The sequence below is a fragment of the Mytilus galloprovincialis genome, chromosome 14, assembly GCF_965363235.1.
Source record: "Mytilus galloprovincialis chromosome 14, xbMytGall1.hap1.1, whole genome shotgun sequence".
NCBI classification, from domain to species: domain Eukaryota; kingdom Metazoa; phylum Mollusca; class Bivalvia; order Mytilida; family Mytilidae; genus Mytilus; species Mytilus galloprovincialis.
The window spans coordinates 56,333,095-56,360,811 of NC_134851.1; the positions used below are offsets into that span (position 1 = coordinate 56,333,095).

The following is a 27,717-nucleotide window of genomic DNA, read 5'->3' on the forward strand; positions in this document are numbered from 1 at the left end:
AATCAATACACCTTTAGAATTTAAAAGTAAACTATCCGATCAATACACAGTAGTGATTTAAATAGAAAATTAAAATGGACGCCAATTCCTGATGATCAGGTATGTTTACTTTTTCTTACTCCTTCTGGCTAGAAATTAGTATACAATTTTAAAATTTGAGGAATTCCTGGGGAACATTGTTACTGTCGGGAATGTAAACAACAACAAAGTTGACTGAGAGGCTTGAAAATGTCGAAGCATTATCCGGTCTGCGAAAGCAATTTGTATATACTTACATAAACATGTTTTATTATTCGGGTCGTGATTCTCTGTTCCAGCATTTCGACCAGTTCGACCATTTAAAAATGAATTCAATTCAATTCAATTCAAATATTTATTGTCATATAAACTCTGAACAATAAGTTTGTGACAAATAATATAAGCATATTACACAAAATACATTTCACAAAACACGCACAAGTGGATAAATAGGCAAAATTATTAATAAAATTTGCAATGAATATCAAGAAGAAAAAAGATATAATAAAAATTACGTTTAAAAATATATATAAATGAATTTATGAATCTAAATAAATACACACGTTATTGGACAAATAAATTCGTGTAATAATTCCTTTCGGTGGTTTTAACTTTAAAGCGTACATTATAAACTAGAAACGACGTTAAAAGTGATATAACAATTTGAAATTAACGCTGAAGTTGAATTAACAGATCAAAATGAAACGATCACGACAAAGCATTGTGATTTCATAGTTTAAAAAATTTTAGAATATTTTGTAGTATTATGATATTCATTTTTTTAATTATTCTGTAGTTTGAGAGATACACGAAAGACATTCAAACCCATAAGTCGAATATAAATGACTACACCATGTCAAAAAAAAAGACAAACAACAGTGTACACAAAACAAAACCTAGAAAACTAAAGACCTATACGAAAACCCCAACAAAAACCGTGGTAGTGCTCAGGAACTGGAAACAGATGCTACTGCACATGCGGCACCCTACGTGCATGTTGCTCATAAATTACAAACCTGGTGATCAGTCTAATTCGGTTTGTCACATTCGGAGAAAGCTTACTTTCAATACATATATACATCGCGTTCAAATGATTTGATTTTAGCATTTATTCAACTTTATAACGTGTTTTAAAACACCATAAAAGGTTAAGATTAACCCTACAATTTTACTATTTTTTACCAGACCAATATACTGTACCTTTCCCATATGCCCTACGTGGTTTGCATATTGTTGAAGGACATGCTGCGACCTATGACTATAGTTGCTACATGTAACTCTTTGTCATTCGATCTCTTAGACTGGTAAAAAGTTGTCTAATTTGCAATCATAGCTCATCGTTTTATTAGACCACACCAAATATTTTGAAAAAAACGGAGGAGGACTAAGCAACTTTAAACTATCTTTTATGCAGTAACCATATATGTAGCTCAATAAAAGGGTCCTCGTCTGCTATCCTCATTTAACCAGCAAGATGTGTAATAAGAACACGTATTTTGTACTATTCCAAAAAGTCCCTGTGCAAAAGTTTACAAGCTTCCTTGATAGTGTCCCGAGGTTGTCTAACAAAAACGATGTTAAAAGGGTTCTCTTTGAGGTTTTGAAAAAGGGGGGCCTTTATTTCTTTTATTTTTTGTAAGTTTTTAAACTTACAAATTAATACTTACTCTAAATTTCTCATGGTAAATGATTGTACTATTATTTCTTTCTATAATTATCTGTATATGATTTATCTATTCTGTCAGACTTTCATTTCTGTTTTACTTAAATCTTTTTGTTTGACTTGATTCTTTTATCTTCCCAAATTACTCTAACACTCTTGCCCCCCCCCCCCCCCGGGCCCCAACCATTCTCGACCCGGGCCCCAACCATTCTCGATTCTTCAATTGTTTGCTGATTATTCTCTATTCCGTTAACTCCGTCCAGAAAATATTATTCGTTTCGATGGCGATTCCAGAATAACCCGCAATTCTGCTACTAAAGTTCAATTAGCTATATAGTAGCATTTGAGAAAAAAATATACATCATGTATAATAGCCAAAGTGACAGCTGTATTAAGACCACACGGAAAAGAGGTAATATGGTCTAAATATGCTAAATACAAAGGTTTGAACTATTCAAGGTTTTTTTTTTCTCTAAAATACACATTTATTTTCAGCTGATTCCCAAGACAACCAAAATGGCTGACCCAGTAATACAAACAGCAGAACAACAAATCACATGCACAATTTGCTTCGACATTTTTGATGAACCGAAATCTTTGCCATGCCTGCACACGTTTTGCAAGAAATGTATCGGTGATCATATTCTTCACCACTCTGAGTTTGCGCGCAGGATGGGATATCATTGTCCAATTTGCCGAGGATTCGTACTAGCTCCAACGGGGAAGGAATTTTCTCCACATCTATGGGTTGAAAGTTTACCAAACAATCACAACATTGTATCAATGATTTCTGCATATACTACGCCAAGACCTTATTACCTAAACCCATGTGCCGTCCATCCGAACAAAGAACTTGAATTTTACTGTGTTGATCATGAACTTTACATATGCTCGTTATGCTCGTTGCAGCACCGGAAATGTGACGAAGTTCTATCACGTGAAGAAGCGGAAGATCTTCCACGCAAAGTAACTCCTTCAACAGATAGCACTGAGGAGCGTTATATATCCTACCTATTTGATCAGTGCAACGACATAGAACATATAATGGACAGTAGAAAGGGAATTTTAAGCCGAATTGACCAATCAGAGGAGGAAATTAAGAGTCGAATAACTACAACGAGTCGCAAGGCAACCGATCTCATAAAATCACAAGAAGAAAAGGTTATCAGCCAGCTTTCGAAACTTAAATCAAAGGAGGTGCACAAAATTGAATCCGATATTCGCAAATGCCAAAAAGCCAATGAAAAATGTAAAAGATCACTTCAAAGTCTGCAGGAAGCGAGAGATAAGGAAGATGCAGACGACATGACAAATACATTGGAAAACGTGAAAAAAGAATACGAAGCTAACAGCAGAAAAATCAGAGAACTCTCCAGGAAATCGTTTAGAAGCACGATTGACTTCCAAATGAATTCATCAATTGAAAACTTCATTACTGATTTCCAGTCCTTTGGGAGTGTTGACTTTATCCGAGACGATGGAATACCACAGACACCATGTTCTACATCATCAGGCTCTGCTTCTCTGCCTACACCAAGCCAACGTTGTCCAAGACCATCGAAGTCGGCAACAAGCAGACGACGAGATTTTTCACCAAATTCATCTTGCCCATCTTTTGGCGTTGGAGGCGATCGGGATGACCGCCCTCGTACGGTGCAATCCCAACGCATTCGGTCTGCTTCGTCAGTTGATTATGCTGAGGCACGTGGGAATAGCGGTTTTTATATAAATGAGGGGGCACACATTGAAGTATCGCAACACAGTAAACAGCCATCTTGGATTACTGGAATAGCCATATTAGATAACGGCAATGTGGTAGTTGTTGATCATGCCAACGAAACAGTGTCACTTTATGATACAACTTATGTCAAAGTTTCAGAAATTGTTGTGACACCGGCCCCTTACGACACGACGACTATCTCAAATACCGAGTTACTTGTCACACGGCCGGATATCGACACTCTTCTAGCCATCAACGTGTATGGCCAAGGAGAATTAAAATACGGAGCCTCGTTCCAAACAGGTCTAAAAGCCAAATCAATCAGCCATGACAATAGTCATCTAGCCGTTTGCAGCAGCACCAAACTCCAAATCTACGTCAAACACAATGGACGATGGCGAAAGCACGAGGAACATTCATTTGATCGCACTAAATTCACATATGTTGCAATCGACGGCGTAAAGGAACGAATATTCATTACGGACCAAAAATATCCGGAACCTGAACTTCTCTGTCTAACTTACGATGGAGACATCCGTTGGCGGTTTATGCATTCGGATCTAGGATTTCCATCAGGCGTTGCATTATGTAGTGGTCATATTTATGTTGCATCATGGGATCGGGCAACTGTACTCCGAGTAGCATATAATGGTTCCTACGAAGGGACTGGAATACAGCGAGGTATCCAGTTTCCATGGAAACTTACAGTTACATCGAGACACAACAAACTTTTACTATCACAACATAAAAACACGCTAGCCACGGAGGCGAGACGAATCATTCGATTTTTCTCCCTAGATGCAGAAATGTAAATTCTATACTTAAAGTTTATTTATTTGTGTGTTTTTTTTTTCTCTTTTTTAAATAAAAGAGCGCTATTTGTAAATATTGACCATTTTATTTTATTGTTTGCATGTTGGAGCTTCACGTAGAAAAAAGTGCTTAGAACAACATTTTGTCACGGCTAGACTTAAATAATTTTTTTTATAATTTATCATCTTATATATAATAATGAAAGGATTCAATATCACTTACTCCTTGGCCTGAAAGCGAGGGGTATGTCAAATGAAAACTTTAAAAGGGATTGTGACCGTAGTTTTAAATCAAATCCTTATTTTCTTTTAGCTTTTAAATTAAAAGATTTATCTTTGTTGTTAATGGCATTGGTATTTATATGAAATCTGTGGTAAATAATCAATTTTTTATATGGATATAATTGTTTTTTTTGTAGTCTTTGAAGAACATTTAATTAGATTTTCAAAAATTCTTTTATGGCAGCCTTTTGAGTACATTTATTTAGATTTTTAAAAATACTTTTATTGCAGTTTTCGACGCACATTTATTTAGAATTTCGAAAATTCTTTTCGTGTAGAATAGTCAAATGTTTTTTTTTCTTTAAAGACGACAGAATATTTTCCTGATAATTGTTATTTTTCATGTTTACAACCGTATTACCATGGTTATGTCTAGTAAAATTGTAAAGAGTCTATGATATTTGTTTTCATAAAAGATAATGAACATTTTGTTTTGTGTCGAAATGTTACGAATTTTAAAAAAAATAGAGAATTTATCAGATGCTATACATTGTACCAGTCTGCATGAAAACATTTTTTAATGCCTTTTGAAATGTATTGTCTCCAAACTCATAGAACGTAAATGCCAGAAAAAAACAAAACGTACAACTTACAGTAAACCAGACATCTAAGTCTGTGATAAAAACAAATAAAAAATATTGAAAATTTTATTTTGTGTTATAAACATCACGAAATCATAAACAAAAAATACGAAAATAATCTGACATGGTACAAGCATTTGCGATATCGTTCAAGAGTACTTAATTTTTGTCTTTAGAATTTAATGTCTTGAACTTCGGTCCAGGAAGAACATAAGGTGACCTATAGTTGTTAATGTCTGTGTCATTTTGGTCTCTTCTGGACAGTTGTCTCATTGGCAATCATACCACATCTTCTTTTTTTATAAAACATACAATAATATTAACGGTACCAGTTGTGCTGTACCAGAATACTCTTTTCGACTGTTAATGTTAATAAGTGAGACTCGAGACCAAAATATTTGAAAAAATATATCATATACAACTGTTGAAGAGCTATTCAAACTGGCCATACAAGGACCTCATGTATAGCCAAATTGGGGAAAAAAACTTGAATCAGACATCAAAACAAAATATCACAAATATAATGAAATTAAAATTGAGAAAGGAAATGGGGAATGTGTCAAAGCGACAACAACCCGACCATAGAGCAGACAACATGTGAATATGTTTGTATTTCTAAAACGTTAACGCAATAAAGTACTCATTTGAAACATCGTGTGTCTATTCTATACAGTGATTAATATATAAGATATAAGATATCTTTATTCTCACAAAGCCAATGCATGACACCATTACAGAAATAACAACAATAACTATTTACAATATACAAATATAGGTCAGGAACCTGATGTTCATAAATGTCTATGTTTCTCTTTTATTTTTTATATAGATTAGACCGTTGGTTCTCCCGTTTGAATGTTTTTACATTTGTAATTTTTGGGGTCCTTTATAGTCTGCTTTTCGGTGTGAGCTTATGCTCCGAGTCATAGACCGTACTTTGACCTATAATGGTTTACATATGATGGTATTTCTTTTACAAATTGAGACTTGAATGGAGAGTTCGGTTGTTGATGACACTTTGACAAAGGCATGACAAAAAAAAAACCAAAAAAATAATAAAAGACAGACAGCACTAAATAAAACACAAAATGCTGAGCAACATAACCTCACAAAAAATTAGGGGGAGTCGCAGGTGCTACTGCAGGGTGACTGATCCTTCTCCATATGTGATATTAGTCAGGGATTTCAAAAGTATGAAGTAGCTTTTACAAAATGTTAATGTTAGGTTTACATACGAAAATATAAAAACCGTTATACTTTTTAATTTAATTTGATTTAAAACACATATAGGTTCAACAAGTCTTTTTCGTTTGAAAAACGAGCATTCTCAATGTCAAAAGGTCGTCCACAAACTTGCATACCAATCTGAAAAAAAAAAATCAAATATGTAGACAGAAAATAATGGATCCGCAATTTTAGTTCTTCATTTAAATACGTTGAGGGGCCTCGGTAGCAAAGTGGTTTTAAATTTTATATAAATAAGGCATTAGTTTTCTCGCTTGAATTGTTTTGCATTGTCATTTCGGGGCCTTTTATAGCTGACTATGCGGATTGTTGAAGGCCGTACGGTGACCTATAGTTGTTAATCTATGTGTCATTTTGGTCTTTTGTGGGCGGTTGTCTCATTGGCAATCATACCACATCTTCGTTTTTACAATTAGTAGTCAAACTACTTTATCACTAGCATGCAACTCAACACTGAGATTGTGAGTTCGAATTCTGCACGCGGCAGGTGCGCTCGACTCCAGTCTTAATATACTAGGATTGCCGTTTTCCCTACCGATGGTCTGTCGGTTCTCTCCATCTTCATTCGTAAATTGAATTCGACCGTCACAGAACAACAATCAATCAGTCATCAGTATGAATCAGTATGAATACTGTGAACCAATTTATTTTCGCGGATACATTATTTCGCTTTTAGCCCTTTCCAGTCAATTTGGCGGCTATTTAATTTCGCGATTCTCAAATTTACTTGATGTAGTAAAGTAAGAAATAATAAAAGTTTTACATATTCACGACGTTTAATATTCGCGATATTTTCTACTCGCGAAAGTCGCGAATATAAATCGGTCGCGAAAATAAGTTGGTATACAGTATGCTCGACAGTGAAAGGTCGGTTAATACAGCATTTATTTCAAGCGCACATGGTTCCAACAATTACAGGTTATCTTTCTGCCAATTTAAGCACATCATGAAAGCATCAAGATAAATAAAAGCTGCATTTTGATATATCGTGATCAAGTGGAGTAGTAATCTTAAATAAAATCAATACCAAAACATCAAATTGAAGAATTATGTTGTGTTTTTTGTATTGTCACTAGGATTTTTGCTTCTTTGGTTTTTTTCTCATCACTAGATTTTAATAGATGAATACTATTTTCCTGATGAAATTTCTACTTAATTTGGTTATGGTTGTCTGCCAGCGCAAACACATGAAAATACATTTAAAAGTTTGTGTTTATTATATTAACATTAGAACCAGGTTTATTATATTAACATTAGAACCAGGTTCAATCCACCATTTTCTACATTTGAAAATGCCTGTACCAAGTCAGGAACATGACAGTTCTTGTCCATTCGTTTTTGATACGTTTTGTTATTTGATTTTGCCATGTGATTATGGACTTTCCGAATTGATTTTCTTCTAAGTTCAGTATTTTTGTGATTTTACTTTTTATTGCTTAAACAGCAACATGTTCTTTACTAGAGAAAAAAAGAAATTATTATCCCTTTTCCCAGGACAGATTTAAAAATAAACAACAATGAGACATGCACATGTATGCTGCACTCACCTTCACTCCTACCACCTTTGAACCTGATTTCAAACATCCCAGGAAAACACCACATTTACGAATGGAAGTGTCGTAGCCATATAAACCCTGGTTGCTGAACACACCAATACGTGCGTACATTGGAATCCTCTCACAGTTATCAATCACCTGCCATTATAATTGGTAAAACTACTTATGTACAGTTTAACTCTTGTTGGGGATAGTTTTTTTTCTTGTGATAAACATGATAAACAATGTTGTTTTATTTTTTACTTTATTCAAAGTGAAAAAATATGTTGTCATCAGACACATTTTGTTTTTGTATTTTGCAACTCAATTTGTGTTCAGGCGTTTGATGTACTTGTCCTCTGAAACATTCGGTATCATTCTTATTTTGCGTGACATGCGCACTACAATCATTATCATACATGATGTAAAATCCAATTTTAATAGTATTGCAAATGGAAACAACTTAGAGGTAATGCAAAATTGGATCCCAGCTTTTAAAAAATCACTGGAAAAGAGCATGGTTAAATTTTAATGTACGTAGATTAATCTGAACTTTGTAGTAATCAACTTATAGTTTAGTGCAATATTAGTTTTTACCATCAATGTATACATTTGTATTTATACGAAGTCCAAATATTTCGGACATTTTTTTATTTTTTTAGTAAAGTCGGCACCTAGAAAAGAAACGATATATAAGATCATATAACGATTAAGATACTACAAGTTCCTAATTTACTCGGTGAATGTTACTTTCAATCGGATATTTATACGCAGTGTTATCTAGAGGGAGAAAAATCTGGTTCATGTTCTACTTCCAACCATCACATTGCATGTGTTATACTTACCCTTCCTTTTGGTTTCCAGTAGCTCGTATCTGTCGGTGCGCTACAGAATGATCTCGGAATAGCTTCCTGTGTTATATGTTTATACTTACCCTTCCTTTTGGTTTGCAGTAGCTCGTATCTGTCGGTGCGCTACAGAATAATCTCGGAATAGCTTCCGGTGATATATGTTTATACTTACCCTTCCTTTTGGTTTCCAGTAGCTCGTATCTGTCGGTGCGCTACAGAATGATATCGGAATAACTTCCGGTGTAGCTTCAGCTCGAGACGAAGTGTTCGGACATTCAGGCGTAGATGGATGAGTGAAGTACGTGAACTGTAGAAGGGCCTTGACGGTATCAAACTTCCTGCATATCGCTAGGTCTAGTAAGTAAAATGTTATTTATATAAGTTACAATGTGCCAATCACCTATTTAAGAAATGTTGCCCATTTTTTTACATTAAAATAATTGTCTACTAATCCATACTTGTCTTTCAAAATTTTTATTACATTCAGTTCGATATGCCATATTTGAAAATAGTATAGAATCCTTGTTATTTTTTTCCATACATTTTAAAAGAGCAAAGCGACCAATGTTAAAAGTATGAAAAAGAAAGAGAGAATCATTTCCCGCCAAATTTTCAATAGTTTTTATCTTGAGAACAAGCGCACGCGTACGGACCCTTCATTTTTTTTAGCATATTTAGTTCCTATATTGATTTACTATAATTTTATAACAGTCTTTTAAAAATCTGTATATTTTGAAACAGAGAAGCGAAAAAACTTAAACAAACAACAAAGTAACAGCGTAGTGGTATCCTTAAGGTGGTAGACCTTGGTTCAGGGAGATAACTCTTTAAATCAATAATGTGTTTGTTAAAGTCAAGTTTCATCAATATTTTTCAAGCATTTACCTGAAACAGATTGGAAATAATCTATGTCACCTAGAAGCTAAGAATATATTTATGAAAACGGTTGACACAAACGTACTGATGATTTTAAGAGTTATTTCCCTTAACCTAGGTCTACCTCCTTAACATTATATAAATAACACATAGCTGAGAGGGTGATAATGCAGATTGTTACCCTGAGAAAACATTGTAAACCGCGGCGAAGCCATGGTTGACAATGATTTTTCGAGGGGTACCAATCTGCTCTTTCAGCTATGTTTTATTTAATTTATTATACTGAATGTTCTATCATTTATTTCTTTTACAGATTAATTTTATTATAAAAGTATTTTCTATGAAGTCACGAACATAACAACGTTACAGGTATTTTACGCAAAAGTGAAGCAAGATGTTGTTTAATTATTTTATTTTGACAGTCAAATACTAAAATCTGAACCGAAACGTAGAAGTTATGCATTGCATTTAATAACTTGATGTAAACTCAATTCATTGTCCTTTAAATTGTCGATTTTTGATTGGGTTAGACGATAGGGGAACATTAAAAAAATAGTCACCCTTTCAGCCATGTGATAGAGTAAATTAACACATGGCATTTTAGCGTGAAGTATAATATATAAATGTATTCAATAAAATATTGTAATTATATTTGCATGATATAATAATTACATTAGATGTATGTTTCATTATAATACGTTATTCTGATTGGCTAACTACACACCACGTGCTATTCATGAAACAATTGTATTAGACAATAACATTTATCACTCATGATGACACGAGGTCCCACAATAAAGTGCACAGGTAAATTAAATGAAAACTTGATAAAAATCGTGTTTTCATGATTCTAGCTAAAAAAAATGTAATTATAAGTATTGAATGCTTCTTTTTGTAACTTTATAGGGTTGTAAAAGCGTTGACCGTGCGCACATTTTTAGTATGATTCCGCGCTTCATACAAAATGAACTTCGGTCAACGCTTTTACACCCCAATAAATTTACAAAAAGCAGCATTCAATTCTTAAATGGTTGTTATCGTAAGAGGTTTTTTTTCTATTCATGTTTATTATTATTTTTACTTTTTCTATTTTGTTTTGCTTTGTTTGATTTTTGTTTGTAGTGTTGTTCTGTGTTTATCCATGTGTTTTCTATGTTCTGATTGTATCGTTTTTGTTGATAGGTGAACATTTTTACATCTGAATTCATTCAGACGATCAACGATTAGCATCAACACATTTCTACGTAGAATAATAAAGACATCGTTTTTAAATCTTTTTTTTATATATGTTGATTCAATGATATAAAGTTGCTTACACAGGCTTTGTGATAACATTCATCAATGATTGAAGCTTTGCGATGATTTATGTTGTGGACATTACATCGCGTTTAAAATACCATTGAAATATTTGTTTGGATCTCCTGTTTAAAAGACAACAATAAATGCTTTCTATTGAAAAAAAAATTTAGTCACATGAAACAAGTGACTGTAATAGGATCATGTATTTCATTGGTATTTTTCAAAGCGATGCATTTAATAAATTGTAAAACTCACTACTTGTATCGTTTGAAAACGAAACAAACGGTGGAGGTAGTGTACTGACAAATTGTGTTGTCGTAGCAGGTGTTACTGTCGTGGTAAAAACCGGTGGCGCTGTAGTAACAGGAAGTGACGTTGAACTTACAGGAGGTCCATTTGGTATCTGAAGACAGGAGCGCGTCACTACAAAACAATTGTCTGATAATGCCTTTTATAACTATCTAATTCTTATAATATTTATTGATATTAACGAAACAATTATCCGCATAACATGACGATTTAAATTTATAATATGAACCTAAAAACGGCATAAGTTAATACGTACGTTATATATGCTTTATTTTTTTCTGTTCACATTCATAGAACTAGAGCAGAAAATCTCTCTTTTGGTTCATTAAATACACTCTATAACTAAGCCACAGTTGTTGTTCGTTCGTTTGATGTGTTTTGTCATTCGAATTTTGCCATTTGATTACGGACTTTCCGATTGAATTTTCCTCAGAGTTCAGTATTTTTATGATTTTACTTTCTTTTTTTTTCAGATGAGTTTTGTTGTTTTCTTTATACATGTTTGGTTTATGGGCACTCGAACAATTTTGGAATCATCATTTAGTCCTATATAGGGGGTCTCATTGGGGGGTTCCGATCCCGGATCCCGCTTACTGTTTTGTCAGATTCCCGTATCCCGCTTACACTATTTACGTAAGCAATTCTAATTTTTTTGTTAATTCCCGGGTCCCGCTAGACCTCATTTCCCGATTTCACGACACAATAATTTGACTTTCACGTGTCACGCTTACAAAAAATCGGCAATCCCGTGTCACGCTTAGACCCCAATGAGACCCACTATATATCTCAGAAAGAGCTGTGCAGAACAATCTTTACGTGCTTCGTATGATGGTTTTGTCTGTAGTCATCGATTTCATAAATTTGGTATTACATTGTTCTAATCACGTTAAGGACATTTGCAACAATTATAATGTTTTTTTTTTCTATAATCATTAACGCGAATAATTCTGCGCCCTCTAGCGGCATGTAGCCTATCGAGACATTGTTAATGTAGCAATCGGAGATTAAACAGAGATCGGCTGAATATAACGACTGACATTATTCGGGTTATATAATCACGTGATATTTAGACCGTCCATTTTCTTTACTTCTCATTACACAAAAAGTTATGATGACGTTGATCAGTTCTTATGCAATCTTATGATCATTGTTTTCCTTGGTTTGTCTTATAGTGGTTCTTGGTCGAGTTATATTACAGTCTAATTATAAACTATATCTGATGACCATAATCGAAACCAGAGGAAAATGACCTTAGATACAAGTGAGGTAGTAATGGAATCAAGGTTCCGAAAGTAAAGGTATTCTGCATCGCGAAAAGATGGTCCATCAAGACAGGTTATAGTTTAATCGAGTTGCCCTTTATTGGAGGATTAACTGCACATACCCTGATGCCACGTTCGTGGATTGGTTGATACTTTAGGAAGTGTCCATGTCTGTAGTGTTGACGTCGGTGCAAAAGTTGGATTTATTGTACTAGAAACCACAACCTATCAATTAATATATATCATGTTATATTTATTTCTTTCATTATAAAAACAAACCCGTCATATATAGCTTGAACACAGATGAAACGTGTTATGTAAAATAGACCTGAAATACAAATATAAAGTGTTAAACTTGTTTTCAATACGTTATCTGTTAATATAACTTTTCTGTAGTTTTAGGGCAATAAAGATTTGAATTGAAAAATAATAAAGGAACGACTGGAATACTTTTTCTGTCTTTTGTGGTAGCGTAGCGGGTTATATCAAAGTCTGCACCACATTTTTTTTATGTTATTTCGAATAGACAGTCATTCCTTATAATTTAATTTTAAATTCCATTTTAAGCCGGAGTAAATCATGAAAAAACGTTGATGACGCCACGGGCATATGACAATAATGTCTATGAGCTGATAGACAAAAGACTGTCAGACAATCAGAAGACATGTTACATTCAAAATTAAATTATAAAAAAAAGGAATATTTGGCGGCATTACTCGCCTTCTGTTCTTGTAATAAAATAAAAACAATGATAAAAATATAGATTCGAAATGTCTTGCATCTTAAATTCAACAGAAAATGCTCTACAAAATACAGGACTGGTGCAGATCTTTTGCAGAATAGGAGAACATCAATTTTCATTGTTTTTCTGATCTGTTAATTTTACATTCAAACCACAGTTATTGTTATCAACTTTAAGGAAATAAAAGTAAATTTCCGGTTTATCAGACACACCAATGATATTACCAATAAACTTTACCTGAAAAGACCCTACGCTGTTCAGTCCGTTAACTGGGACTAACTTTGAGTTTGCCAACACTACAAAGTAATCTGTGTTATCGCCGAGATTTGGCTCCGAAATCTTCAAGTATACCTATGTTTAAATAAAGAAGATGTCTCTAATGTACTGATGTGAAATATCATTTTGCCGTTTCGGAATCTAATGCATTCTGGGTATTATTTTCAAAAGCGTGCATCAGAACGTTGTTATTGGTCAAAAACGTTCTAAACCATTGTCGTAACGTCATTTTCATTTTTTATATATTACACATGATAATCCTTTAGATTCTAAAAAGTCATTTATACAGTGAAACCTGTTCAAACCGAACCCCTTTGGGAACTGAGATTTTGTTCTGTTTTGGCTGATACATGTTTTCGGTTTATGCAGGTTTCGGTGTTGCCAGGTTTTGCTGCATCATACAACTTATTTTGACCCCTGCATAATGACTGCTGCACATAGGACATATAGAAGGGAACTATGTTATAAATTAAGGCGAATAAATAGCGATGAGATTCTCTCTTGACTAATTTAGTAAATTCCAAAAAGGATCGCACGTGGACAAATGTTTCAATTTAAAGGTTTGAGAGCATGCGCAATCCTCGAAAACCAGTCAAAGAACATACAAAACATAAAACAGTCAAATCAATAGTTTGTCTCAAAATTCCCAGTCTATCAAAACAAAATTACGTCAGAGGCGAACAAAAAAGTTATATTATAAAAACGCACCTTGTAAGTTGTTCCAGTTTGAGTGTTAGTTGGGAGGTTAAAGGTTGTTTCCAAATGTATATCACTTCCTGGTAGCCATCTTGTCGTATCTGTTAGAATGGCAGCTTCGTATACAATGCTGTACGATTAAAGAGAAAAGATCAAACAACAAATATTGGCATAATTTCTTATGAATAACCATGATGTGAAAATCATTACCTCTTGAATAACTTTATTTATTGTTTCGTCTATTCTCTTTAATTTTAATGAAGCAACATGCACATAATTTTTTTTCTTTATATAAAAAGGAAGATGTGATATGATTGCCATTGAGACAACTTTCCACAATAGACCAAATGGCACAGAAATTATAGTAACTGTTTAGCACCATGTTAGTCACTATGCGATATTTCTTTGGCTTATATCAATCTATTCTTTTTTGGTCCTGTATTTTCTATTTTGCATTAGAATTCTCTATTCTGTGAAAATCTAACAGACCCTTAAACAACGCTGTTACTTAAATACCTTTTATTGACTGTATTTTGTAGAACAATCGATACATTGTATTGACGATCCTCATACAACTCTGCTGATTAAATACCTGTTATTGACTGTATTTTGTAGAACAATCGATACATTGTATTGACGATCCTCATACAACTCTGCTGATTAAATACCTGTTATTGACTGTATTTTGAAGAACAATCGATACATTGTATTGACGATCCTCATACAACTCTGCTGATTAAATACCTGTTATTGACTGTATTTTGAAGAACAATCGATACATTGTATTGACGATCTTCATACAACTCTGCTGATTAAATACCTGTTATTGACTGTATTTTGAAGAACAATCGATACATTGTATTGACGATCCTCATACAACTCTGCTGATTAAATACCTGTTATTGACTGTATTTTGAAGAACAATCGATACATTGTATTGACGATCCTCTGATTAAATACCTGTTATTGACTGTATTTTGAAGAACAATCGATACATTGTATTGACGATCCTCATACAACTCTGCTGATTAAATACCTGTTATTGACTGTATTTTGAAGAACAATCGATACATTGTATTGACGATCCTCTGATTAAATACCTGTTATTGACTGTATTTTGTAGAACAATCGATACATTGTATTGACGATCCTCATACAACTCTGCTGATTAAATACCTGTTATTGACTGTATTTTGAAGAACAATCGATACATTGTATTGACGATCCTCATACAACTCTGCTGATTAAATACCTGTTATTGACTGTATTTTGTAGAACAATCGATATATTGTATTGACGATCCTCATACAACTCTGCTGATTAAATACCTGTTATTGACTGTATTTTGAAGAGCAATCGATACATTGTATTGACGATCCTCATACAACTCTGCTGATTAAATACCTGTTATTGACTGTATTTTGAAAAACAATCGATACCTCGTATTGACGATCCTCATACAACTCTGCTGTTTAAATACCTGTTATTGACTGTATTTTGTAGAACAATCGATATATTGTATTGACGATCCTACAACTCTGCTGATTAAATACCTGTTATTGACTGTATTTTGAAGAACAATCGATATATTGTATTGACGATCCTCATACAACTCTGCTGATTAAATACCTGTTATATATTGACTGTATTTTGAAGAACAATCGATACATTGTATTGACGATCCTCATACAACTCTGCTGATTAAATACCTGTTATTGACTGTATTTTGAAGAACAATCGATACATTGTATTGACGATCCTCATACAACTCTGCTGATTAAATACCTGTTATTGACTGTATTTTGAGAACAATCGATACATTGTATTGACGATCCTCATACAACTCTGCTGATTAAATACCTGTTATTGACTGTATTTTGTAGAACAATCGATACATTGCATTGACGATCCTCATACAACTCTGCTGATTAAATACCTGTTATTGACTGTATTTTGAAGAACAATCGATACATTGTATTGACGATCCTCATACAACTCTGCTGATTAAATACCTGTTATTGACTGTATTTTGAAGAACAATCGATACATTGTATTGACGATCCTCATACAACTCTGCTGATTAAATACCTGTTATTGACTGTATTTTGAAGAACAATCGATACATTGTATTGACGATCCTCATACAACTCTACTGATTAAATACCTGTTATTGACTGTATTTTGAAGAAGAATCGATACATTGTATTGACGAAATGGTGAAGCATATCCTCTGTTTGATAGTGTTATACCAACACATACTGGAGTATTTACATTAACGTTGTCTGGAATTGTCACCTAAAACATAGAAATTAAAACATCATTATAACTATCGTCATCGTTTACCTCATCATCATCGTCGTTGTCCTCATCCTCCTCCTCGAAATCATCAATCATCATAGTCATTGTCGTCATCATAATCATCGTCATAGTCATCATGGTAATCGAAGTCATCATCGTTGTCGTCATCCTCAATATCGGTGTAGTCGGACGGTCATCATCATCATCAATCATTGCGTCGTCATACACGTCGTCGTTTATCATCGTTGTAATCATGATCGTTATTGTTGTAGCCAAAAATGCTCAAATTTATGTTAAACAGTCAATTAATCAAAGAGGTCACGCCTCCGAATATCTATATCATACGTGGAAGGTCATACTTACTGATTCAAGTGCCAGTCGGTACCCCATGACGTCAGACAGTGTTTTAAAACAACCATATTTTTTGTAGTTTTTTATAGTCTCATCCGGGTCATTTATATTAAGATAGGTTAAGTGCAGACTTTTGAACAACTTCTCTGAGTCGATACATAAATTTCTGCAACAGATAAAAAAAACTGTTACCAGCAGATAAAGTAGCTTGATTTTACTTGTTCAAATTTGCAGACAAGGTTCTATTCATAGAACAAAATATTTAGCAACAAATAATTGATAAATGGAACAATTATCATCTAAAAAATGAATGAAAAGTTACGAGATATTTGGTTTAACTCAAATACATTTTAATCTTTGGAAATCAAATCATTCATTAATAAGTAAAATCAAAAATAAAAATTTGCTACCGCAAAAATTATCATAGATTGTCCAAACATAAATATCGAATGCTCGAAATTTGTACCTAGGTGGTTTTGTAGTGTCCCCTGGGTGACAGGTTTTCCCACCAATGACACTGGTTTCCGTATCGTTCGTCAAATAAGACAAGGCACCAGTATCGGTAGAGAGATCCGGAAAGGCATGTTTAAGATCATTGGCGTCACCTTCTAACAGACATTCGTGGAAGTGACCTGTCGTTAAAATAAATAATGAGACAGATGTGAAAAAGAAACTTTTATGTGATGTTCAAAAGAGGATGTTTGTCCTTGCTTCTGATTGTAAGGATTGATTGATTGGTTTATGATTTATTGTTGTTTACCGCAACTTGACGTTCAGCACTATTATGATATTTCTTGGCGGTCAAATGGTATTGGTGTAGAATGCAGGATTACCCAGTGAGAACCACCACCCTTCGGAAGGAAAACGTACAATCCAAAACAATTAAGATTTGAGCCAGGCACACCTGCCATGTGCGGGGTTCGAACTCACAACCTCACTGAGTGTTGACAGGCTAGTAATATAGTAGTACTTCTTAGACCGACTGAGTTAGCTTTGTTCTTGTTTCTGATAGTAACGACACTAACATTCTAATAATTATTTTTATTTTTTACAAAACTTTGAAGATTATAAGACCTCCAATACCTTTAAAGAAACATGTTGATGAGAATAGAGGAGCATTTTTGTATTCGTAAAAAATGTATCATAAAGCATAGGATGTATGCATTTAAGAATTAAATGCTTCTTTTTATAACTTCATTGGGGTGTAAAAGTGTTGACCGAAGTACAGTTTGTATGAAGCGCGGAAGCGCTTCATTCTAAAAATGTGGGCACGGTCAAGGCTTTTACAACCCTATGGAGTTACAAAAAGAAGCATTCAATACTTATATTTACATTTTTTTAGCTACGATCATGAAAACAGGAATTTTATCAATTTTTTATTTAATTCACCTGTGTACTTTATTGTGGGACCTCGTGTTATCGTGAATAAGTTTTATTGTGTAATGCAATTGCTTAAGGATTAACACGTGATGTGCAGTTAGCCAATCAGGATAATGTATTATAATGAAACATACATCTAATGTAATTATTAACAAATAATATGGATATCAAAATGATAAAATATTATCAGTAGTAGATGAAACAACATCCTATGTAATATTTTGAAACTTTTCTTTTTAAAAATAAACGACGTCTACATAATATTCAACCTCGTTATTATCTTTTGATGAAAGCCTAACGAAGTTAAACAGAATACACTCAGTCTAGTATCTGAGGGTTGACAAAATATTGTTGAAAAGTTGAAATAATTTCATGTACCTATCCTCTCTATTGTCATCTTTCCTGTCTTGTAGTCTGGGTGAGCAACTTGCACTGGCCTGGAAAAGTTATGAAAATTGTGGCACTTTGTTTTTGTATAACTTTCGGAACAGATTATGCATTTCCTATCATGATTGTCTTGAAAGAGGGTTGCTGCTCACAAGGATTCTATTAAACCAAGAGTTCCAAAATCATCTCTTCGTAAATTTTACGGACGCCATCACGAGTTGGTTGACCGCAGAGGCGGATTTAGGGGGCCCAGGGGACCGGGTCACACCTTTTTGGGAAAAAAATTGTTTGCTTATATAGGGAATCACTAAAGTGTGACTGGAGCGGGTCCCCTATTAGGCAGTCAGTGGGCCCCCACTTATGAAAATTTCTGGATCCGCCACTGGATCGTTATGGAATAACCGTTTCACAATGATATCGGATATGTTCCTTACGTCGTAACTACAATCCCCTTCTCTATAATGAATAAGACCTACCGAATTAGACTATTTACAAGATTTGTTACCACATAAGCAACACGACGGGTGCCACATGTGGAGCAGGATCTGCTTACCCTTCCGGAGCACCTAAGATCACCCCTAGTTTTTGGTGGGGTTCGTGTTTTTTATTCTTTAGTTTTCTATGTTGTGTCATGTGTACTATTGTTTGTCTGTTTGTCTTCTTTCATTTTTATCCACGGCGTTCTCAGTTTATTTTCGATTGATGAGTTTGGCTGTCCCTTTGGTATCTTTCGTCTCTCTTTTATGCCATGTACGAAATCACTCATGGCGAAGCATTCTATATTCAATGAAACTACCGGTATATTGTTTGTAATATATACTAAGTTTTAGTTCCTTTCAAACTTGCGATTTCATTCCAGAAAAAACACCTTGTGTATGTGGTCGTGTTCTTGAATCTCTAGTTTCTTTATGGTGGCTTGTTGGTCTCCTCTGCCTTTTCTGTGCTTTCACCTTTGTTTAAGCATACTTTGATGTGTTATTTGTTTTTATTTGAAAGATTGTTTTTTTCTCCTACCTTTTTTCTACAATCTAATTCAAGATTAAGACAAAATTATTAAAAAAACGATATTTCTTAATTGTAAAAAGCCCCCTTTTTAAAATTCAATGTCTTCTTCCTCTTTATTTTTTGCGGAAAGAAAGGGTTTATACTTCCTTTCTAAAAATAAAACCGCCCATCCGGCAAAAACGCATGGAGGATGATTGGTTTGTGCCGTGAATTATTTTAAATGTTATAATTGTGAAATTATTTCGCATTGATATGTGAATGAAAATATCGATTAAAATGACAAAAGACAAGTTTTCAATATTAAAGCAGAATGAACAAATGACCAGTATAATCCAGTATGAACTGGAAATAATTACAATTAAAACCTATTGAGAGATTCCAATTTAAAAAAAAACACAGTAATCATCAAACGCCTATACTTAATCAGTATGTCAAAATAAGTAGTAGTCATCCCAAACCTTTTCTGTACTTTATATCAGTTTCCTTTGAAATGCAATATTTTTATCCGTAGAACATTTTTAATTTCGGATAAATAACCGTATATGACATTTGTAAATTATTTGTATTGTATTGTAGTCTTTATAAATGCATTATATGTTCATATTTCAAGTTATCTTTTATCGCCTGTGTATAATTAAATACGTCATGTTGCTATTATTTGTGGTTAAAATGGGTTGTCGTCCATGAAAGAGAGCATCGAACTTCCTAGTTAAAAGACAAGACAGCTGCGCATGGACAAATAAACTCATCATAGATACCAGGATTAAATATAGTATATACGCCAGATGCGCGTTTCGTCTACAAACGACTCATCAGTGACGCTCGAATCCAAAAAAGTTAAAAAAAAAAAAAAAAAAAAAAAAAAAAAAAGGCCACATAAAGTACGAAGTTGACGAGCATTGAGATCAAAAAATCCTAAAAGTTTTGCCAAATACAGCTAAGGTAATCTATGCCTTAGGTAGAAAAGCCATAGTATTTCAAAAAATTCAAAAATTTGTAAACAGTTAATTGATAGATATAATAATATCAATGATAATTCATGTCAGCACAAAAAGTGCTGACTACTGGGCTTGTGATACCCTCTGAGAAATAAATCTCCACCAGCAGTGGCATCGTCCCAGTAAATAGAGATTCAGATGGCAATGACCAAGTGGTTGTAAATAAACTCATCATAGATACCAGGATTAAATTTAGTATATACGCCAGACGCGCGTTTCGTCTACAAAAGACTCATCAGTGACGCTCGAATCCAAAAAAAGTTTAAAAGGCCAAATAAAGTACGAAGTTGACGAGCATTGAGAACAAAAATTCCTAAAAGTTTTGCCAAATACAGCTAAGGTAATCTATGCCTGAGGTAGAAAAGCCGTAGTATTTCAAAAAATTCTAAAATTTGTAAACAGTAAATTTATAAATATAAAAATATCAATGACAATTCATGTCAGCACAAAAAGTGCTGACTACTCGGCTTGTGATACCCTCAGGGAAATAAATCTCCACCAGCAGTGGCATCGACCAAGTGGTTGTAAATAAACGCATCATAGATACCAGGATTAAATTAAGTATATACGCCAGACGTGCGTTTCGAGCAAGTACGGTTCACGTGATATCAAAGATTGAAACGAAGAATCAGACTATTATCTTATCGGCTGTATTAAAAAGTAAAATAACAAAAATGCCTTATCCCAAGGAAAATTCGAAACGTAAGGTCCATTATCAAATTGTTCCTATAAATACACACAGAAAGAAATGATATGTGTATTTGCAGCTCTCGAAACTTGCGGTTATTTAAATATTAAAATTATCAATTAGTGACATCGTTGGTTGTTTCCAACGTCGATTAATTGCACTATTGATCAAATACATTTTTGATTACTTATATCTTAGGTTACATAATTGACTATGTATATATATTGTTGATGACTTAAATCGGTGATTACTTTCATCATTTGTGTATAACATCATCAGTTAATTACTTATCAAGTACTTATAAGTGATGGTTACCCACATTGTTGATTTTTTACACTGTGATTACTTACATTGTTGGTAATTTAAGTTAGTCATTTCTTATTTTGTTGATTAATTACATCGTCGATGATAAACATTGTAGAGTACATACATTGGTGATTACTTAAAATTGTAATTACTTACATTGTTGATTACTTCTATGTGTATTAACTTATATCACTGATTACTCTTAATTGTATGTATTGATAAAAACTTACATTAATTGTCGATTAGCTATATTGATGACTACTTATATTGGTGATACCATACATTTTTGACAACTAACACTGCGATTAATTACATTCATTTGGTGATTATTAACAGTGATGAGTAGCTATATTGGTGATTACTTTCATTTTTGACAACTAACACTGTGATTACTTACATTGGTGATTATTAACAGTGTTAATTTCTTACATTGGTGATTACTTACATTGGTGATGTTTTCATCGTCATAATTGTATCTTTAATTACTTACAGCGTCAATGGTTTGCGTCTCATTGTTTACATTTGAAAATACCTATATCGTCGAGTGTTTGATTTCGTACATGTATCATACTTTCATAATTGATTTCTTACATTTCTGACAAATCTGATTTCGTCTGAAACCGTCTTAACAGTTCTTAAAAGTACGCAAGCATAATCTGTCTTGTTTATCTTTACATGACTGAACAGACTTAACACGGTATATCGTACTCGCGTCTGAAAGTCTGAAAAAGTGTTGACGTTTTTCTCTAGCGGTAAATCCAGTCTATAAAGACTTGATCAGACCAAAATGACCGTTTCAGACTGAAACTTTGCTTCTAGTGCTATATACATTTTATTACTTACATTGTTGATGGAAGTTCTGTGAGTAGCGTATCAATTATAGCTGTATCTTGTTTCGTACTATTTGTTCCAGGTGTGTACCATAAACCTGGTAAGAATTCAAAATGTAAGGTGTCGTTTAATAAAGGTGTTCAGTGAAATTTGCAGTACTGTAAAAGTGGTCGAGTTCTTCTTATAGATAATTACGAAAACCAAAATATTAACTTACAACCTATTACAGCACAAAACACCAATCAAATTTCTGTTGTCTTGAATACAAATTCATTTAAACTTTTGTTGGTTTTTAATATGCATAATACCACTCTAGTATGTGTTAACAACCTAGAAAGCAAAACTCACAAATTGATTTATTAATGTTTGCACGCACTGGTTTATTCCTTCAAATACTACAAACAACATTACTTCTAGATCATGTAGATTACTATTAATATACCTGCCACAGTCTGTGCAAACCTTTTTCTTAAATTACCACTGAGAATTCAAATACGATGCTATATATCATACCATATTCCCCGTGGAAACCTGCTTGAACAGCCACCACAACACCATCATAACGGGCAATTACAGGTGCTAGCTGTTTGATATGTTCCTTGACTTGACCTATTGTTGGTTCTGACTGAGGATTGTATTGTGTATCCAAACTCTTGGTTAATAGACAACAAAATAAACATTGAAACGATATGACACTACTTGTATGTTCACTGTCTCGATATTAATATTTGATATTTATTTTTTTTTTCTTTTCATTTTTTACACATTGATTGTCAATTAGTTAAACACGCATTAATATAATGTTTCAATAGTGTAAAACAATTTGTTGAATTGGCTTTGTTAAGATGTACAAAATTTGATAATTAAAAAAACAAGGGTATTGTGGTGCGTCTTATAGATTCTGCAACAGAGGTAAAGTTATACTTTAGTTAATATATCAAAGTATATATCACAATAACCTTTGTCTCTCGTATATTTTTAGTTCGGATAAATCATTTTGTTGTTTACTTTACAGAAATACATTTAAGGAATGACTGTAATATTTTTTCTGTCTATGAAGAAATAACATAAAAAATTTGGTGCACACTGAATAACGCGCGTAGCGGGTTATTATAAGTTATCTACGTTCATATCCGTAGATATGGATATTTTAACACCCTGAAGTACCCCAGTACATCATGAGGCGTAGCCGAAGGGTGTACAGGGTACTGAAGGGTGTTAAAATATCCATATCTACGGATATGAACATAGATAACGAATTTATCCCCGGTCTTAGTCCGAATCGGGCGAGTTTTACGGAAATTCGGGTACAAAGTGTAACGTGAAAACAACGTTTTTTCATTATCTAAAAAAGTTTTATTGAAATTCGGAAATTTTACATATTTTTTACGGGGTGTAGGATAGTACCTATGGTAGAACCATACAGGTAGTCAAATATAAGAAGTTTTTAATACGGAGACAGAGAAACTGGATTAAGTCGAATTTGGCGCTCAATGTTGTACACGTGAGAGTTACGTCATAGATGGTGTGACGTCAACTTGTGTCATTTGCATAGCAAGGTCAGTAGTCCCATTCCTTATAAATGTCATAAATGTGGCAGTCAAGTGATGCATTTAATGGAATGAGTCACTCAGTGTAATTGATCGGCATAATAGGACAAAATCGTTAATGAATTAAATATCTAATTACAAACATCATGGATAATCTACAGAATTAAATATTTTACAAGGAGCAAGCATGGAACTTAGGAAAACTTGCGTGAAGTTCCCCGGGATAATGGTTAGCAACGTCCGGGGATATGGGTTAGCAACACCCAGAGGCTATGGGTTTTGTAACGACGTGCGTTAACCAATCAAAATCCTAGATATATACTAAGCCGGGGATAATTAACAGTGTGCACCACATTTTTTAATGTTATTTCGAATAGACAGAAAAAATATTACAGTCATTTCTTATAATTTAATTCTAAATTCCATTTTAAACCGTAGAACATGAAAAAACGTTGATGACGTCACGGTCACATGACTAAATTATGTCTATCGGCTCATAACAAAATAACGTCAGCCAATCAGAAGACGCGTTACATCCCAAATTAAATTATTTTAACATAACAACAAATAACTCACATTTTGGTACATAAATCTGAGAACAAGACTCCACCCGGCATCTTTAGCTGCTTTGAAATCTTGTTCAAGTTTCTGTAAAAAATCTTGTGTGATAGGAGCTCCATCAGCGAACTCGTTTAAACTGTACATCCTCAACATCAGACTGGAACCTTGGTTATCTCGAAGACATGCTAGATGATCTTTCTACAATGACAAGTTGCGAGAAAAAAAATCTTAGTTAAAAACCAAACAGCTCTCATATGATACAATTAACAAAAGAATTATTATGTGTAAATATTTTTGTTTTTTTAAACAGCATGATGATGAATTAGAGCATGTAATAGAACAGATGGTTTTTTTTCTAACAACATAATGTGTAACTGAAATGCTTGATTTTGAAACAACGTTACATTAAAAGTTTTATCTATATATTACGTTATTACGATGCCAGCCCTCCTGAAAATGCGTTTAATTTGACACTGGACGTTAAACAGACATACATCCATCCATCATATATATAAAATATATATGTATTCCAGAGTTTAAAGAAAAATAACATCAAGGTTAAAAATATTTTATTTTTGAAGCAGTTGTGAACATTTTGTGACTGTTCTAATCCTTGGTGACGATTGAGTTTTATTTGAGTGGAACATGTAGTTAGATGCATTATAATATGTTAGATGGTATATATGGAACACATACCAAATTAGGCAATGCATACAAGCAGATTTGCCACGGTTTGCAATATGACTGCAACATGGATACGAAACCCCCCCCCCCCCAAAAAAAAAAAAGTTTAACATATTTTCATACCGTCAAAGGATGGAAAAATCTGGCTGAGGTCAATGATTCCTGATAAAAACCTCGCGCAGGGTTCAATAGGTCACTACGTAATTGATCGTTATCTTCGTGGTAGTTTGTGCTGAAATACAAACAAATGCATGTAGCGAATGCATATAGAAAAATTTAACCAAAAACTAGACCATGAATATGTGTTTAAACGGTCTTTTTAACACTTTTGACATTCTAAAGGTTTTGTCTAGGTCTTACCTGATGACGTTTCCATGGCGACCTGACATACTTGTCGTATGCATGGACATTTCAATGAAATGTTGCTTTTTTGGTGGTTTTTTTATTATTGAAGACATACAGGAGATTGACCAACTTAAAGGAAATGAATCTTGCCTACGGTTTTGACGACAACTTTATAACTGTATTGTGAGCTTCTAAGCCACACGGATTGTATGATCATATCTATTTAAGCAGGAACATATATTTTAAGTAATATACATGTTTTCGTAAAATTAGGAATTGAAATATACCAACTTATATTCAACATCCGGCACGGATGCAAAGATTTGAAATAAAATGGTTCCAATATCATGACATTTTCTCATTATTTGTTATTCCAAACACCCTTCGATTCGCCAATGAACATGGACTAGGTCGATCCATTATTCTTTTATTAATTTTTGTGATAATGACATGCAGAAAATCTACTTAAGTTGATTTATTTTTCAGTCATCTTAAAATCTAGTTTCATATTTTGAAATATATCATAAAATTTATGAAACTTTACTGCACACACAAGAAGTTTTCAAAATGTGATTTGTAGTAAATGAAAGATTTTTTTGGACATATTGTCTGGTTTGAAATGCTTTAAGAGGACATTGCCCCTAGTACCACTTTGCCGTAATATTTATATTACCTTGTTCTAACAATCAAAACTTATAAATACTTACACTTTCTGTGTACCGCATGACTGTTGTTGGGCTTGAACGACTAAAATTATAATAAAAAAGGTACTATTCAAAAGGGGGAGGTTTGAGATCTTCGAGTCTGGAAACATATATTTGTAATGTATCTAAAACTGGTCACATTTTATGTTCCCTTTGTAAGTCAGAAGTTGTCGTTTGTTTTTATATTTTGATAATTGGGTTTCGTTGATATTTTTTTGATATTTTCTGTTAAAATCTTATGCACAACCTGTACAAATTCGAAACTGTTTAAAATATATTGTATAGACACCTGTCTGTTGTTTACTTGGCTTCATTCTAGTCAAAAATACTTGTAAGGCTTATAATATGGTATGCCAGACGCTCGTTTCGTTTTCATAATGCTAAACAGTGGCGCTCTTATTGAAACAGTTAGAAGGCCAAATCAAATACAAAGTTGTAGTTTTTAAAACCGATTATTTCGAAAATTTGTGCAAAATACGGATAAGGAAATCATTTTCATATTACATGCATTTCTACACCATCTGAAGCTCGATCTGAAGACGTTAATATAGATACAATATATTTGCCTACCTGTTAAAAGAACTTGGATAAGCACTAAACACCGGTTACAAAACCACTGAAATGAACAATGAGACACTATTTAAGTCTTCTCTTTTAAATAACAACCCATCAAAAATATCAGGCTTTTAATTTGGTACGCCAGACACGCGCGTTCCGTCTATAGAAAACCCCGAAAGTGGCAATCGAATCAAAACAGCAAATTTTAAAGTTGGAGAGCATTTAAAACGAGCGAGAAATTCCGAAATAAACTGCCAAATAAAACTGAATAGTGCATTACTGATATAAACAAACAAAGGAATTGTGTTAAAAAAACCCAAGAGTTAATATTAATTTGTACATGTTGTTACAAAATTGATCTTACAAATTTTGATAAAACTGTCATTGACTTACCATTATTATATGTCTCTTGTAAACGGTCTTATCTATTATATATGTATTACACTATACTGAAGTTCAAGAAGTACATTTCTGCAAAATCAGGACATTTAACATTCAGGTGTAATACCGCCATTGTTTTCCCTTTTAGTCTTTGTTAAGCTTGCACTTTTCAACAAAATTGTGCAGAATTTATCTTTGTTTCAGATAAAGAAATACTTGGCATGAGTAAAGTTTTATCCTGTCTATAGTACTATAGACAAAATGTCACATATTTGATTTTTTCTAAGGGGTCCGTAAGTGGCCGTTTGCAAGGCCATTTGTTTATTTGTTTTTGTCCTGAATATCCCTGATATATTTTCTACTAGATTTAAAAGGAAGCAGCAATTAAAGACCATTGAAAGCAAATATCTATATTAAAGACAGTTGCATATCTTATGAGCGTATCTTGGAGAATATTCTGTTTCAAGTCACGACGGTGTAGTTTGTTTCAGAAGGGATGTGTTAATATTTATTGAAAATAGAA

General features: G+C 33.5%; 2 protein-coding genes across 2 annotated transcripts; one reads left to right on the plus strand and one right to left on the minus strand.

Moving 5' to 3' along the window:
- LOC143059769 (uncharacterized) lies at positions 1-4,287 on the plus strand. The gene is made up of 2 exons (XM_076233330.1): positions 1-99; positions 2,177-4,287. The coding sequence occupies exon 2, from the start codon at positions 2,198-2,200 to the stop codon at positions 4,211-4,213; it is 2,016 nt and encodes a 671-aa protein (XP_076089445.1). The 5' UTR covers positions 1-99; positions 2,177-2,197; the 3' UTR covers positions 4,214-4,287.
- A 2,040-nt stretch (positions 4,288-6,327) lies between these two features.
- LOC143059841 (uncharacterized) lies at positions 6,328-27,253 on the minus strand. The gene is made up of 18 exons (XM_076233410.1): positions 27,207-27,253; positions 26,826-26,871; positions 26,259-26,298; positions 25,330-25,438; positions 24,538-24,720; positions 22,925-23,063; positions 22,424-22,508; positions 18,575-18,633; positions 17,283-17,448; positions 16,829-16,982; positions 16,332-16,462; positions 14,180-14,297; positions 13,433-13,546; positions 12,576-12,678; positions 11,138-11,305; positions 8,880-9,061; positions 7,869-8,015; positions 6,328-6,441 (listed from the first exon to the last, which is right to left on the minus strand). The coding sequence occupies exons 1-18, from the start codon at positions 27,207-27,209 to the stop codon at positions 6,352-6,354; spliced, it is 2,037 nt and encodes a 678-aa protein (XP_076089525.1). The 5' UTR covers positions 27,210-27,253; the 3' UTR covers positions 6,328-6,351.
- Between the last annotated feature and the right edge of the window lie 464 nt (positions 27,254-27,717).